General features: G+C 40.6%; 1 protein-coding gene across 2 annotated transcripts in view; it reads right to left on the reverse strand.

Annotated features, from left to right (window-relative positions):
- PDE10A (phosphodiesterase 10A) overlaps nucleotides 1-14944 on the reverse strand; it is a 292346-nt gene that overhangs the window by 23981 nt on the left and 253421 nt on the right. For both annotated transcript variants that reach the window (XM_008688476.2, XM_040628044.1), the window contains exons 17-18: nucleotides 14084-14239; nucleotides 5395-5567 (exon numbers count right to left, since the gene is read on the reverse strand). In XM_008688476.2, coding sequence (XP_008686698.2) covers nucleotides 5395-5567; nucleotides 14084-14239 — 329 coding nt within the window. The remainder of the gene's footprint in view (nucleotides 1-5394; nucleotides 5568-14083; nucleotides 14240-14944) is intronic.

The raw sequence follows: 14944 nt of genomic DNA on the forward strand, positions 1-14944 counted from the left end.
GCCACCAGGATAAAGGTCAGTTAGTTATTTTTAGAGAAAGGTAACATAATCCAGAAAGATGACAGAGCATATTATCCACAATGTAATATATAAATAAAATAAAGAAATAGAAAAATGTATTCCATGATCCAGAGGAAAAAACACTCAACTAAACAGATTCACAGAAAACTCAGATGGTGGAAATGTGGACAAGAATTTTTAAATAACTGATGTGTCAAAGAATCTTCAGAAAAAATATATATTTGAATACAAAGAGTGAAGCGATAGAGAATTTTAAGAGAGTCATAAAAGCTATAAAAATGAACCAAAAATAAATCTCAGAACTGAAAAACACACTACATAAAATAAAATACATCACTGGATGGAGTTAACAACAGACTGGGAAGAACACTGGGATTAAAGACACAGGATAGCCACTTGCCCAAACTGAGGTACAGGGAAGAAAAAGACTGAAAAAAACAATACAGAGCTTTCACAGCCGATAGGCGGCATTAAGTAATCTATCACGTTTGTGTAGCTGGAGCTGAAGAAGAAGAGTAACAAGTGAGACAGAAAAAAATATTTGAAGAAAAATAATGGTGGCAACTGTTCTACATTTCACTGAAATCAGCAGCCCATAGTCCCAGAAACCTCAGAGGAAGGACCTCAAGCAGGATCCACAACCAGAAGACCACTCTTAGGCACATTACAGACAAAGAGCTAGAAACCAAAGAGAGAGAGAAAATATTCAGAGCAGCCAGAATAAAAAGACATGTTATATACAGAATAACAATAGGAATGACCACTGACTCCGGAACTGCTCGAATGAATGCGAAGCACTGGAATGGTATATATGTGAGAAAATACAAGAGATTATTTTTCTCTTAAAAAAATTCTTTGGTAACCAATTGACTATTTAATTTTTAAATATTCACAACCTATAGGATATAGAACAAATTTATCGGTATCATACTTAACAAGAGCATAAAAGACAAAAAGGGGTATAAATGGACTGGTTTTTAAGGTTTTTACATTGTATGGAAATAGAATGATATTAACTCAAAGCAACTGATAAACGTGAAGACTGTAAACTCAAGAGCAACCACCTAAAATAGAAAGAGGTGTAACAATGGAAGACAGTAGGAGATATAGAACAAAGTGCTGAAGGAAACACCCAATTACCTCAGATGAAGGCAGGAAAGGAGGGACAAAGAACAAGGGGTCAAGAGAACACAAGTAAGATAATGAGACAACCAATCAAATATAGTAACATTAAAAGGGAACAGACTGAACAGTCCATTAGGCAGTTAGTGATTTCAGGTTTCAACTACTGCTGGTTACAAGACCCACTCTAAATATAAAGACACAGAATGACAGTAAAGGACTGGAAACAATGTGACATGTCACTAGTGAGCATAAAGAACCTGGTGTGGCTATTAACACAGAAAACTTTAAAGACAGAAGTATTACAGACAAAAAAAGAGGATTAATTTCACATTGATAAGATGGTAAATCATGGAGAAGATATAACAAATATAAATGTGTAAGCATCTAATAAAGTTTCTAAACACATCAAGAAAATTAAAAAAATATTTATACTGGAAACTGTATTTCCAATTAAAAATGGAGAAAAATATACTCACAAGTGATAAAATCTGTAAAACGACTATATACTTTTACCAAGAAAGCGACAGGACCTGTGTAGACAAACTATAAAATCTTGTCAGGATTAAAGACTCATGCCAATGCCTTTGAAGACAATATACTTCCATTTTCAAGTGAAGAAATAAGCAGAGCTACAATCAAAGTGCCAGTGTGGCTATGTTTAACTGACAGCAGAGTATTTTTTTCTTTTTTAAGTATTCATGATGAGGGGCAGAAAAGTCATGATGTCTACAATTTACATTCAAGTGGCACACTGAAAAAAGAAAGGCAGAAATACATGGGAAGATGTTAACAATTCTTGAGAGCAGGTAGTGGTGTAAGTTGTACATCTCAATATGTAAGTTCTAAAATTGTTGTAAGTTTGAAAATTTTTTAATAAAAAATATTTTAAAATGCATTTATTAAGTAACAATTTCCATAAAATTTTTGAAAGGTAAATGAAAGATGAAGGTTATCTTACCAGGTATGTATGATAAATTTCAACACAGTTACAGTAATCAAAACAGTATGACCACAGTCGAGGATTAGTTAATTAGCATTTAAATGGCTTAAGGAACCCAAACAATTATCCAAGTTTATATGAAAACTTCAAGCAGTGGAAAAAATGGATTATTAATTAAATGGCATTGATTCAACCCACCAGGAATAAATTAAAGATGTAACTCCAGAAGAACTAAGATCTAACTATGAAAATCAAAACTATAAAAATACACAGAATGAATTTGAAGTACTATTTATATTACTGTGAGGACAGGGGAGGTCATCTTAAGCAAGACAGCCAGATTTGATAAAAACAAGTAAGAGATCTGACCTCATGAAATTAAATTTCTTTATAGTCAAAAGAAAATCTGAATAAAGTTTTGCAAATCACCTGAAGAAAATATTTGTAACACATAACAGAGAAACTTTTAGTACTCTTAATAAAATATACAATACAAACTGATTTATAAAAAAAAGTAAACAATTCAACAAAAAATATGCGAAAGCTCTGAACAGGCATACACCTAGAAGTCGGAACAATGACTAGTTAACAAACATGAAGCCGTCCGTAAAGCGGGCAGCTATCAGAAAACGGCACATTTAACGAGCAACAGTTTTCACCTGCATGTCAGGAGGAGTGTGAATTTCCACAATCCTTTTAGAAAATTTACTGTGTTTATATGTTTATAAATTTCTAGCATCATGCAGTACACAGTATATATTTTTAGAGGACCAGTAGGTAAGACTAAATAAGCAAAGTTATTGCAGCTTTATTTATACTGCAAAATTCTAGAAATATCTTACCATCAGGGGAGAGCTTTAACAAGCTTTTATATAGTATGGGGTATATACTACTCCATACTACAAGATGTTATATAACTCTTAGAAAAAAGGAATGCATCTGGTATAATCACATTTTTATTTAAAAAAGAGGACACTATATTTGTGTATATATATTGTGTACACACACACACACAGACACACACCCCAACACAGAGCTTTGAATAAACACAGAAAAGTGTATAGGATGATAGTATACTCAACAGATTGCTGGCATGGAGTGCAGAACAGAATATTCTTCTTCTTGTATACACTTCTGCATTCTTTGAATTAAGACAAACATGCATTATCTTTAAAATTATTAACTGTCCAAAAATTAATTAATCATCCATAATGAAGACAGTATATACCACTAATACACACACATATATGCATTAAGCACCACATACACTATTTGAAATTAGATTCTTAAATTTTCTATTTTAAAATTATTATTATTGTAATCATTTTGCTAAAAAATATATGCAAGAAACATGATACTAATTACATGACTCTTACTTAAAACCCACTATATATATATATATATATAGGCACATGGGTTTCAGCAAGCCAAAGGCTACTTTCATCCAGGGTATATTTTCTCAATCTTATAACTGCCATAAGAAAGAGAACTGTAAGCAAACACCTGTTTCTACAAGAACTACACACAAAACCTGCTGCAGGCACAGACATATGACGATTGTAAGTCATGGGCATCCCATGGGCTACAGAAAGAGGAAGGTGTGCTAGGAAGAACCCTTGTGGCCCTTCACGACACTGACCCGTTCCATGATCCTGGGAGGCCCTGGCAATGTGTTCAGACCACCCTAGGTGAAAATAAGGTAGCTCTGTTTTCCTTAAACAGGGTTTCCAAAATTGTATAAGTTTCAGGCTCTGCAAAATCTGGACCTGCCCCTGTTTGAATATAAACTGAATCACACACAACAGTAGCTTAATCAAAGGAACGGATACCATTATATTATATGTATGTAATGTTCTTCAAGAGGCAAACTTTATTACATATCTGTAGTCATTTGTAATCCTAAGGTTTTGTGTTTGTGGTACCTGAGTGAATTGCTTCTAAAAACTTGAAAACAGACTCTTCTAAAAAGAAATGTTATGATCTGTACTTAATGGATCATGGAGGAAGAATGCAAAGCACCTGAACAAGAAAGTATCGCCCCAAGTTCAGCAAGACTAGAAGAGGCCAGTAAACGAATGTTCACAAATCTAAAGATAAAGATGGCATCACTTAAGACGGGCTTGGTCAGATGTGGAAACAGCAAAGGGAAAGTCCTAGTAAAAGCTGGTGGTCACACCTACAAACTGACAAAAGGAATAGGCAGGTTAGCCAATGGACTGAGCTCTAATACATAGATGGCGGACAGATTCACAGTGAACACACCTGATATATTTCTTTTTTTTTTTTTTTTAAAGATTTTATTTATTTATTTGACAGGGAGAGACAGACAGAGAGGGAACACAAGCAGGGGGAGTGGGAGAGGAGGAAGTAGGCTCCCAGCGGAAGAGCCTGATGTGGGGCTCGATCCCAGAACACCGGGATCACACCCTGAGCCAAAGGCAGATGCTCAGCGACTGAGCCACCCAGGCACCCCACACGTGATATAGACATGCCTTCCCAGAAAAGATAAAGCGATGATGCATTGGAACACCTACGTAATCTAATTCTCCTTGTTCTGACTCCATGTCCATGAAACAAACTTTTGGTTGTCACTTGTTTTCCTAAATGATCTGACCACACTGAATGTCAATACTCTGACGCTTGTAACTAGAATCTACGTTTGTAGGTGAATAAAATGGAATTCAGTTTTATCCATCTATCATGTTAGCTTGGTCAATAAGATCTGGATTCTGAAAAATGAACTGATCTTCATCTGCTTTTGATTCTGTGGAGCCAATTACCAAATCCTGGCCTGAAATGAACTCAAGGACGGGCTTCTCGGAAAATGACATCTCCTTAAAAGTACCCATTCCTGGGGCACCAGGTGGCTCAGACAGTTAAGGGTCCACCTTCGGCTCAGGTCATGATCTCCAGGTCCTAGGATCGAGTCCCATGTCGGGCTCCCAGCTCAGTGGGGAGTCTGTTTCTCCCTCTGCCCCTTCCCCTCCTTGTGCTCTGTCTCTCTCTCTCTCAAAAGGATAAATAAAATCTTAAAAAAAAAAAGTACCCATTCCTGTGTGAGCAGTTTAAATTGCAATTCATATTTTAATTAATATATACCCATAATTGACTCTCAGTAATTTTGTCAAATAAGGAAATATGCAAAGCAAATATAAATACAGTACACGTAAACCAAAAAGAAAACACAAATATTTTTACATTTTTTCTTTCAAATATAAATTTATGCTAAATTACATTTCTGTTTGTAAGTATAAGTTTATTCCAGATAATATTTCCTAAGCTTCTAGACTTTTAAAAATGATTTTTACCTATGTGATTGATTATTAAGGTTTAGCGATCCAGTCTGGTACATCTCTTCCAACTGTTTCCTGTTTCCAAAGTATAAAGCAAGGTCTGTGGCAATGATGGCTTTGCGGATGATCTCAAGCACCTGTTCGTACTCACTGGAGCTCAGGGTGGAGAAGATATTGTGCCCTTCCAACTACAGAAAAAACACAAATAAACACCACCAATAACAAGCACAAGCTCTAATCTTATGACATTTGCAGGTACCTGAAACAATACAGTCAGTCAGTGGCATTTGGCACACAAATGACAGGTTTGGGGGAAACAAAAGAATCGTTTGTAACGATTAATGGAAATTAACGTCCCAGTTTCTCTTTAAGCTACAACAGTGAAGCTACCACTTAAATGATCTATCTCCTACGGTGGCATCATTTGCTACCACAAAATCCCAGGTATTTAAATACATAGCTAATTTTTGGATATTTCCAGGAAGCAATTGAAGGACTAGAAAATGTAAAATATTTAAGACATTTCTTCTTAAACTAATTTAAAACTTTGGTAATTTTTATATTAGACTGGATATTAATGGGTTAAAAAATCATGGATATCTTTGTCCACTTCAACAAGTCTAATGAATGAAACTACTTTCTCCATGTCATAGAAGAAAATGTCCCACAACCTCAAAATAAAATTTAGTCAGGCATATTACAATTGCCCCCTACAGGTAACAACCCTTTTCCATAAAACGCAAATCGCTGAGGTGCAAACACCGTAGGGCCATACTCTCTCCTTCTGTCCTCATGGGACGGGGGACAGCAGACCATCACCCTGGACAAGACCAGAGCACTGGGCATTTGAACTCTGTTACCTCAGAATTATTCTTCTGCATATGAATCTGTTAAATCTTTTTACAATAACTGAGACTCTAAGTCTTTATTTGTAACCGAGATAAAAATGGGTCGTTCTTGTTCAAACAAAAAAGACTGATATAATAAAAACGTATTCAATCTGTGGGCTCATGAATTATTGTAAAATTATTCATTATTAGTCAACACAGTCCTACTGTAATTGATTGTTTTCACTTGCTCTAATCTATATTTACTGGCTGATAAAATACATTAAAAACCTGAAATTATTAAAATATACTTTTTTTTAAACAAAATCAGACCTCTCGCTAAGACACTGCCTCCTTCCTAGTACTCTGAAATAAGGCTGTACACACACATTTGTTTTCAATCACCAGAATCTTTATTACCGACTCTTAAACCTTTATAAATATTTAAATTATCCTATGATAAACTCAGCAAATGGAGTTAGTTCTAGTTGGTTATTTTCCTGACAATAGTAACAGGAAGGCCTTATATTTGTAGGACGCTCTAAATTCACAAAACATTTTCCAAACACCTGATTTCACTTCCGAATTATAAAATTTGAATAACTCTTTGATGTCTAATTGAAATGAAGTTACTTGCTGAAGCATCAACAAGATTTTTCTTTGAAGAGCAAGCGCAGAGCTGATATAAACTGGTCATTTCGGTCATTTTTAGTAATGCAAGCTCATTTGAAGCAGCTTTCATGAATACAATAGGGCCAAAGGGTAGACGTGATGACAGACTTGAACTCAACACAAGGAAGAACCCCCTGAAGTTCAGCTACCATGGCGACAGAATGGGGACGACGCAGGAGCTGCTGTTCTGGGGGGGGGGGGGAGGTGTCAAGCACAGGCCGGTTAGTAACTGAGGGGACAAGGGGAGGGGATTCAAGCTCTGGGAAGGTGGCTGAACTCAAACTCTCCAAAATTTTAGTGCAGGAAGATAAAAGAACTCTTTTTCTCTGACTCCTGCTACGAAATCCTAACTCAAGTAAAGCAGCAGCATCCGTTTCAACACTTAATGCCTTGTCACCTACGCTCCCAAATCATAAACACGTTTCACATGGTAGGTCCGCTGGTACTCACACACACATCGGCCATCGGCACATCGTCTGGAGAGCAATCGCATGTCATACACATTCATATGCTTTATCCTATTACCAAGAAACCAGCAAGTTTTAGTGTATAAAAACATTCTATCATACTGTTGAGAAAATTTTTTAATCTCTCTAAAATGGGAACTTCTTGGCCTGGGTTCTAGAAATTCCCTCTGGGACCACAGAGTTATAAACTCACTGCATCTATCTATCTATAAAATATGTGTTGAGTGTGTCATCCATAAGCACATTATTTTATCAATTCTCGGAAGTGTCCATGATCTCTGGCAATGGAGACCCGTTTTAGAGGATCTCTATATTCTGTTGGCTACTTTGGATTTATTATTTCTTTTATTACTTTTCTTTCTTTAAAATTTTTATTTAAATTCTAGTTAGTTAACATAAAGTGCAATATTGGTTTCAGGTACTTTTCGATAGTAAAGGCAACTAGGTGGAGAAGTTCAGCAGAGGACCTTCATAAGGGGAAGTTGTAACCAGAACCCTTTTACCGCCTCCTGCAATACTCTGCAAGAGCAAAGGAACAGATGAATACTGAAACAGTATCCCTTCAAGAGGACCAAGTATGTATTTTTTAGCACTTTGCTCCTACCAAAGGAAAAGAAAATAAGGGAGATACAGCAACCAAACACAGCAGATAAATAGCTTAAAATCTTTTAAAAGCTCCAATTTCGCATTAGTTAACATCAAAATCTCATAGTATAATACTTTTATATACCAACTGGTGAGTTTATTATAGTTAATGTCCCAGGTTATAGTGGTCGAAGTTTATGTCAATTCAAGACAGTTCATCCCATTTTGTATCAATCAGGCATAAAATAACCTGCATTTTATATCAGGAAATGTTCCTAAAATCCAGAGATGGCTGATCTGCATACAGCCCCAGGCCTGGGACAGCACTCTTGGGCTCTGTTGCAGGTGCTCTGAGCAGCCGAGGTCTGGGAGCTACTGCAGAACACTGCGATGCTGGGATCAGCCCTGCGCTGGATGTGCTGGAAGCCCCCCACGACCCACTCCCTGGGTAGGTGATCTCTCGGGCCCTCCAGCTCTCAAACACGGTGAGCCTGCGGACCCTCAGCTGTCTACTGCACTGCTGGGGCGCTTCCGCCTCTGTCCTTCCCATAAGATGAAGAACGTATGCCTTTGCTGACCTGGCAGATATTGTCTGTGCCATGTTTTACTTTGTGTAAGGGTGTTCGTAGGACAGTAGCTATTCTGCCCACCGCCCCCAAAAACGTGAGTTCATCTGTGAGGGGTTCACAGCTTAGTGGGAGAGAAGCGAATAAGCACACAATAAAACAGATGGAGCGGTCTCCGTGACAGAGTGAAGTGAAGGGCTCCAGAAGAGCACGGGCAGGGCCATGGATTCTGCAGGACAAGGAGGGGCCGCAAGAGACCACATGTGTTCAGTGGGAGCCACACAATTTCAGTATGGCTCAAGCACATCGTCTGCATGGAAAAACGGTGACACCGTGACAGAGTTCATCAAAGGCCTTGTGTCAGAACAGAAATGATCACTGGAAGGTAACAAGGAGGGTCATGAGACATGAGACCCGTTTTTAGACAATCACTCCAGCAACTATGTGGGATGCGGGGAGGTTAGAACCGAAGTGGAAGGACACACTGATCCATCCATCTTTCCTTAGCAAGCTTTTAAAATATTATTATTAACCATAAATAATTCTTTCCAAAACCCTAGCTCTATGAATGAGATTCTTGAGGAAGGCTTTGGAGCTCAGATTTCAATACCTGCCTGCCAGCTAGCCCAAGCTTCCCCAGGTGGGTGTAAGTCACCACCACAGGAAGCCACAGGCATGGGCTGAATCATTCAGGGGATCTGAGATGACAAAAGTCAGTTGCATTGAGCATTCACAACAGCAATGGCTTGGTATTTATTTAATACTTAATCGCCTTCTGCATCAAACCACAGGCTAGGACGCATGGTAGTACTGTAATTAAGAACTCAGGGCTTGGAGTCAAACAATTCTAGTTTTTAATCCTGTTCTATCACTTACTAGCTGTATGACAATGGACAAGTTACTTAACCTCTTTGATGCACATTACTCTTATTCGTAAAATGGAAATAAACTGATACCTATCTCATAGAATATTATAAAAATGAATGTGTTACTATGTGCAAAATTCTTTTTTTTTTAAAAGATTTTATTTATTTATTCAACAGAGATAGAGACAGCCAGTGAGAGAGGGTACACAAGCAGGGGGAGTGGGAGAGGAAGAAGCAGGCTCACAGCGGAGGAGCCTGATGTGGGGCTCAATCCCATAACTCTGGGATCACGCCCTGAGCCGAAGGCAGATGCCCAACCGCTGTGCCACCCAGGCGCCCCTATGTGCAAAATTCTTAAGTTTCTGATTTATTTATAGTATTAACTCATAAGTACTACAATATTTATAATGAGTACCTAACAAATGATGAAATGATTACTATGATGATGGTGGTGACAAAGAGGCCAAAATCTACCAGTATAACTTCTGCAGCCGGAGCTAAGAGACAGAAAGGAGAATCAAACAAACAAATACCACGCATATGCCCAGAAAGAAATATGGTAGCCAAAGATCACCTCTATCCATTCAGAATACATCTGCAGAAAAGGACAGGTTTAACCTAAAAGAAGTAATGAAAATGTCACAGGATCCCAAAATGTTGGGTATAAAGACAATTCTCTTAACAGCTAAACATATTTCAAAAGCACCACTCAATTCAAGATTAATGGAATATTGAGAAAATTTTCTTAATAACAAAAAAGATTATTCCTAATTGGTCTTTTTTTAAATTTTGATGTGTTAGCACTTAACATGGGATATTCACAGAAGGTAAAATACAGAAAAAGGGTGGCTTCAATAGTTAAAGTAATCACTGACACCTCATTAGGAAAGAGAATAAGTAGATTTAATATTCCAACACTAATGGTTCTACCACAATTACTAAAATATGTAGGTAAGCTGTGGGTAAGCAAACAAAGCTTCCCTGCTTCCCTGGGTGTCACTGTCCACATAAATTGTCTCCTTACTTGAAGGCATTCCACTTTTTGTTTCAGTACCAAGCCACCCTTTGTCCTAAGGAGACTCACTGACTCACTCTCCCTTAAATAAAACTCGGCGGTTTTCAGTCTCCAACTTTGCACTCACTGTTTTGCGTCCCCGGAACTCTCTTGCATCTACATTCCACACCTTCACATGACCGCTGCCAGCCATGTCAGGAGACCCGGTGATGGGTGGGCAGGGACAGGGATGAGGTGCAGTCACTGTCCTCATTGGGCTTATAAGCTGAGCTCGCCAACAGAAAATTTCAATGCAATGTGAAAAAAACTAAGATACGTGTCTGTTTGCAGGCTCAGGGGCCAAGTAAAGGGCACATGGCTGTGCTCCAGCTGTGTGGGGAAGTCATGGGATAATTCCACTGGAGGAGGTAACACCTAAGCTGAGCCTTGAAGATAAGTAGTTGGCCAAAAAGGCAGTGGGAGAATTACAAGTAGGAAGGATGCAGGCAATGACACAGAAGTAAGAAATAATCTGCAATGAAGAAGTACAGTAGACACAACAGTCCTAGAACACCCATAGGCCATTCACGAAAGACCTGAATATCAGTTTAGAAATGGAATTTATTCGGGCGCCTGGGTGGCTCAGTCGGTTAAGCAGCTGCCTTCGACTCAGGTCATGATCCCAGGGTCCTGGGATGGAGCCCTGCATCGGGCTCCCTGCTCAGTGGGGAGTCTGCTTCTCCCTCTGCCTGCTGCTCCCCCTGCTTGTGCTTTCCCTCTCTCTCTTGAATAAATAAAATCTTAAAAAAAAAAAAAGAAATTGACACCACAGGACCCATAGATGACTTTTAAACAGGAGAATAACATGTTCAGACATGTGTTTGGAAGACGGACTTGAGAGAGGCAAGCTTGGAGAAACGGTGGTCAATGAGGGAAAAAAGGTAGCTAACAGATGATGAAGGCTGAATGCGGGCTGTCAAAGAAGCAAGGTCACTGAGGTATTCACGTGCTATAACCATATATTGCTGTCTCTTATTTTAGTGACCGGAAGTTGGAATTTTTACTATTACTCTAGACTATCACCTTAAATTGGTCAAGTCTGGAGTTGTCATCATAATGGCAGGCCCTGGCACCTGGATGTGGGGTGGGGGTGGGGCATAATGACTCTAAGGTGATCCCCATGTGGTGGTTGGGAGATGGAGGCCACTGCCAGGAGATGTACAGTAACAGGCACAATTTTGGTGACACCGAATGCTGAGTTCAGGTGTCTGGAAGCGGAAGTCCCCCTGTGCCTCAGGCTGAGACACAGGTGTGAGAGCCACAGCCGATGGTGACAGGAGGACTCCAGGGAGCAGCCTGGTGGAGCACTAAGACAAGGAGCATGATGGCAGGGATTGGGCTCTGCTGTTATTACACCCCCTGAACCTAAAGTGGGTGTTGGCAGCTGGGAGGAGCTCAAGAAATGTTTGCTATTAAAATGAAATTCAAGGGGCAGTTAGAAATGGATCTGAGAAGAAATATTCCGAGAAGTATCATGAGCATAAATGTCAAATCAGCAGAGAGTACAGAAATTTCCAGAAAAAGGAGGAAACCTTTCCTGAATGCTCCTGCCCACAGTGATGGGCCATCTGTTTATGATCCTGATACATTTCTCCCTGTTCCAACTCACACAGGAGGCTTTAGGTCAGCTCAGCATAGGGATTCGGTTTTTAAAATGGTGGGTTTTTCTCCTGGATATATGGCAATGCCCAGTGCTTCTTTCTGGCTTCTTGTTCTTGGGATCTTGAGGAAGACTGTAAGCACGCCGAGTAACTGATCTTCTCTAGAAATGGAGAACAGATGTGCCCTTCTATGGCCTCCTCACTGACTGAAACCCCATCTCCAATACTTGGAATCTAACAATTCTTTGACTACCTTCTTGCCAAGAGCTTGCCTGAGCTGAATTTGCTGCGCTGGGGGCTGCCTTCTATGTTCTGATCGTTCTAGGAACACTGCACTGTGTCACGTGGAGCCCCCACACTGCTGAGGGCTTGCTCAAAATGAGACAGACCATTCTGAACCCCCATTGTTGATGGCAGCAAATGGGGCAAGTCTCCCAGCACTGGGGGGGTCCAGGCCTCTCCATCCCTACACGGTTGGAATCACTGCTATGTCACAGGGTTTAATTTTTTATTCTACCCACCAGCAGTGTACTTTGTGCACTCACTATTTCAAAATGAATCCGATTATATTTAAAATAGGTTTTCCAAAGAAACCTTATAAAGGCTATTACAATTATTGGCAGATTACATTACTAAACTATCGTCATAGTCAAATGTATGAATTAGGACATGGGACGCTAACGCAGTGAATCTGAATTATCTCTAAATGAAGGCATCCTGATGTCATTTCTGGCGTTTACCCTTCTTCCTATACAAATAGCCTCGTACCGTGAGTAAGATCAGAGTACATACAAAAACTGTCATGACGTTCTATGTCTGTCATTTACAGAAAGTGCATTTCTGTGCACACGCACAGGTACGTACATACCCACACACAACTTCTATCCTGCTTAAATTACTCGGTGTGTTTGTATCTACCTACCCATACATACATATATCATTTTAAAAATAAAGAAAGGATTGGTGCCATGAGAACATCAGGAGTGTGATTTCCTACTGCTTTCAGGGACCAGCTGCAAACAAGTGGAGTAATCCGCTACCCGCCGGATATGGCTTGCAAGTGCCTGAAGGAGCCCCTCTCTGAAAGCCCTCCAAGTTACCAGCAGGTAGTCGAATGACACATCAGTGAGGTCATCACTTACCTTCGCGGTCCTGAGGAAAAAGGAGCCATTCGGGTACATTCTGCCGGGTTTGGAAAAGGCCTGGGCATGTAAAACTACCTACCGACCCCTGGGACGACGAGCACGGCCTGTTAGGAGCAGCTGAAGGGAGAGAACCGAAGCCCAGGTGCTCGGGGGGAGGCCCGGGCCGCACAAGGGCCGGAGACTGCAGCAGGCAGCAAAGAGCCCCCGCTCTGCAGCTCGCCCCGCCAGTCCGGCCGGAGTTGCCGCTGGGCTTTACCGCGCAGCCCTGCGGAGCCCACGTCCTTCCTTAGACGCAGCACCGGAAGACCGAATGGGATTTCTCTTCCTACGCTGGCGCTGACAACGAGAGGAAAACCCAGAGTCCACTCCTCTGAAGTCGAAGCACATGAAGAAATTGTCTAGGAGGGGAATCAAACCATCATGAGGTAGTAGCTACCTTGTGAAAGTGAATTTGAGGACGAACGTTTAAAGTGAAGACAGAGCATATGTATCAGACGGTGAAGTGAGGTCTGCCCGTGTCTAGATCAAGCACCAAGAACATCTTAAAGGCAATAAAATACGAAATAGAACACACACAAGAAAACTAAAAGGACTTTAGTGCACTTAAAACCTTGATTTGCCTAACTCTCAAGATTTATTGTTCAATACGTTTGGGTTTAAGAAGATGGTAATCCATGTAAATATGCGAAAGACCTTGCAGATCACGTACTTACAAATCAAAGCAAAATATATATATATATTAAAATCTTCACCAAGGAGCCATCATCCAAAACCCCACGACTATCTAATGATGACCACACACAGTGTTCTACAACGGAAGGCGGCCGCTCTTGTCAGGAAGTCACACCGACATCTCTCGTTTACATATAAACCCTTGGAACCTCTCCGGGGCGGGGGCGGGGGCCGTGGTGCGGGGCTCACCTGGAGGATGGACACGGTCTGAGAGAAGTGATGCTGCTCCATGGTTGAAGTGGAGTAGAGAGCTGCCAGAGGGTGATCGAATTTCTGCAGGTAGCTGTTACTGAAGCCCCGGTGGTCCAGGTCGTGACACAGACACGCGATTAGCAGTCCTTTGCGCTTCAAAAAAATAACACAGTGCACAGATGTTCAAAACAAAGAAATGGGTATGAAGAGAGTCACAGCTTATCACTCCTACCATAGGGATAGGCTCCTGCCATTGCAACAGCCCACATCCTTAGGAATTGTTGAAATTCCAGATAATCTACCTTCTTTTTTATCCTCTTTCTTTGTTTTTCTGTTTATGAACATGACAATCGAATTATTCTTGAGTTTTCTGGCTCAACTCTGGGGAAAAGTGTAGGTGGTATCAGATTAATGCAAATGTTCCCAAGAATTACAGATAAAACAAATCTGCACAAGGAGAGGACAGTTTCAGTCCTTCATTCAAAAATCATTCAACGTTAAATTTCCAATGCTGTTGCTACTATAGATAAATAAAGACTACAACAGGTAAATCATAGAGCTGTGACAAAATGGCAAATTGTACAGAGAAAGAGAAAAAGCAGAGCAGGCGGCAGCAGGTGAAGTGTTCAAGCAAAGAGGGCCACAGAGAGTCCATGTGAGCAGACCGGAAGGTGAAGGAGAGAAGCCGAGGAGGCTGGGGCGGGGGGAGGGGAGAGGCAGCACTAGCCCCTGCAGGTGAGCCTGGCCCAACTGGCAGGGGATCAGAGGGTGGCGGGGGCTGTGGGTCGAGGACGGGTCACAATGGCAGAAATGGGAGCTGACGATCTTCGAGGCCTTATTTTCTGTGGGAACCGGGGA

This window comes from Ursus maritimus, unplaced genomic scaffold, assembly GCF_017311325.1.
Source record: "Ursus maritimus isolate PB19 unplaced genomic scaffold, ASM1731132v1 scaffold_13, whole genome shotgun sequence".
In the NCBI taxonomy this organism is placed as follows: Eukaryota; Metazoa; Chordata; class Mammalia; order Carnivora; family Ursidae; genus Ursus; species Ursus maritimus.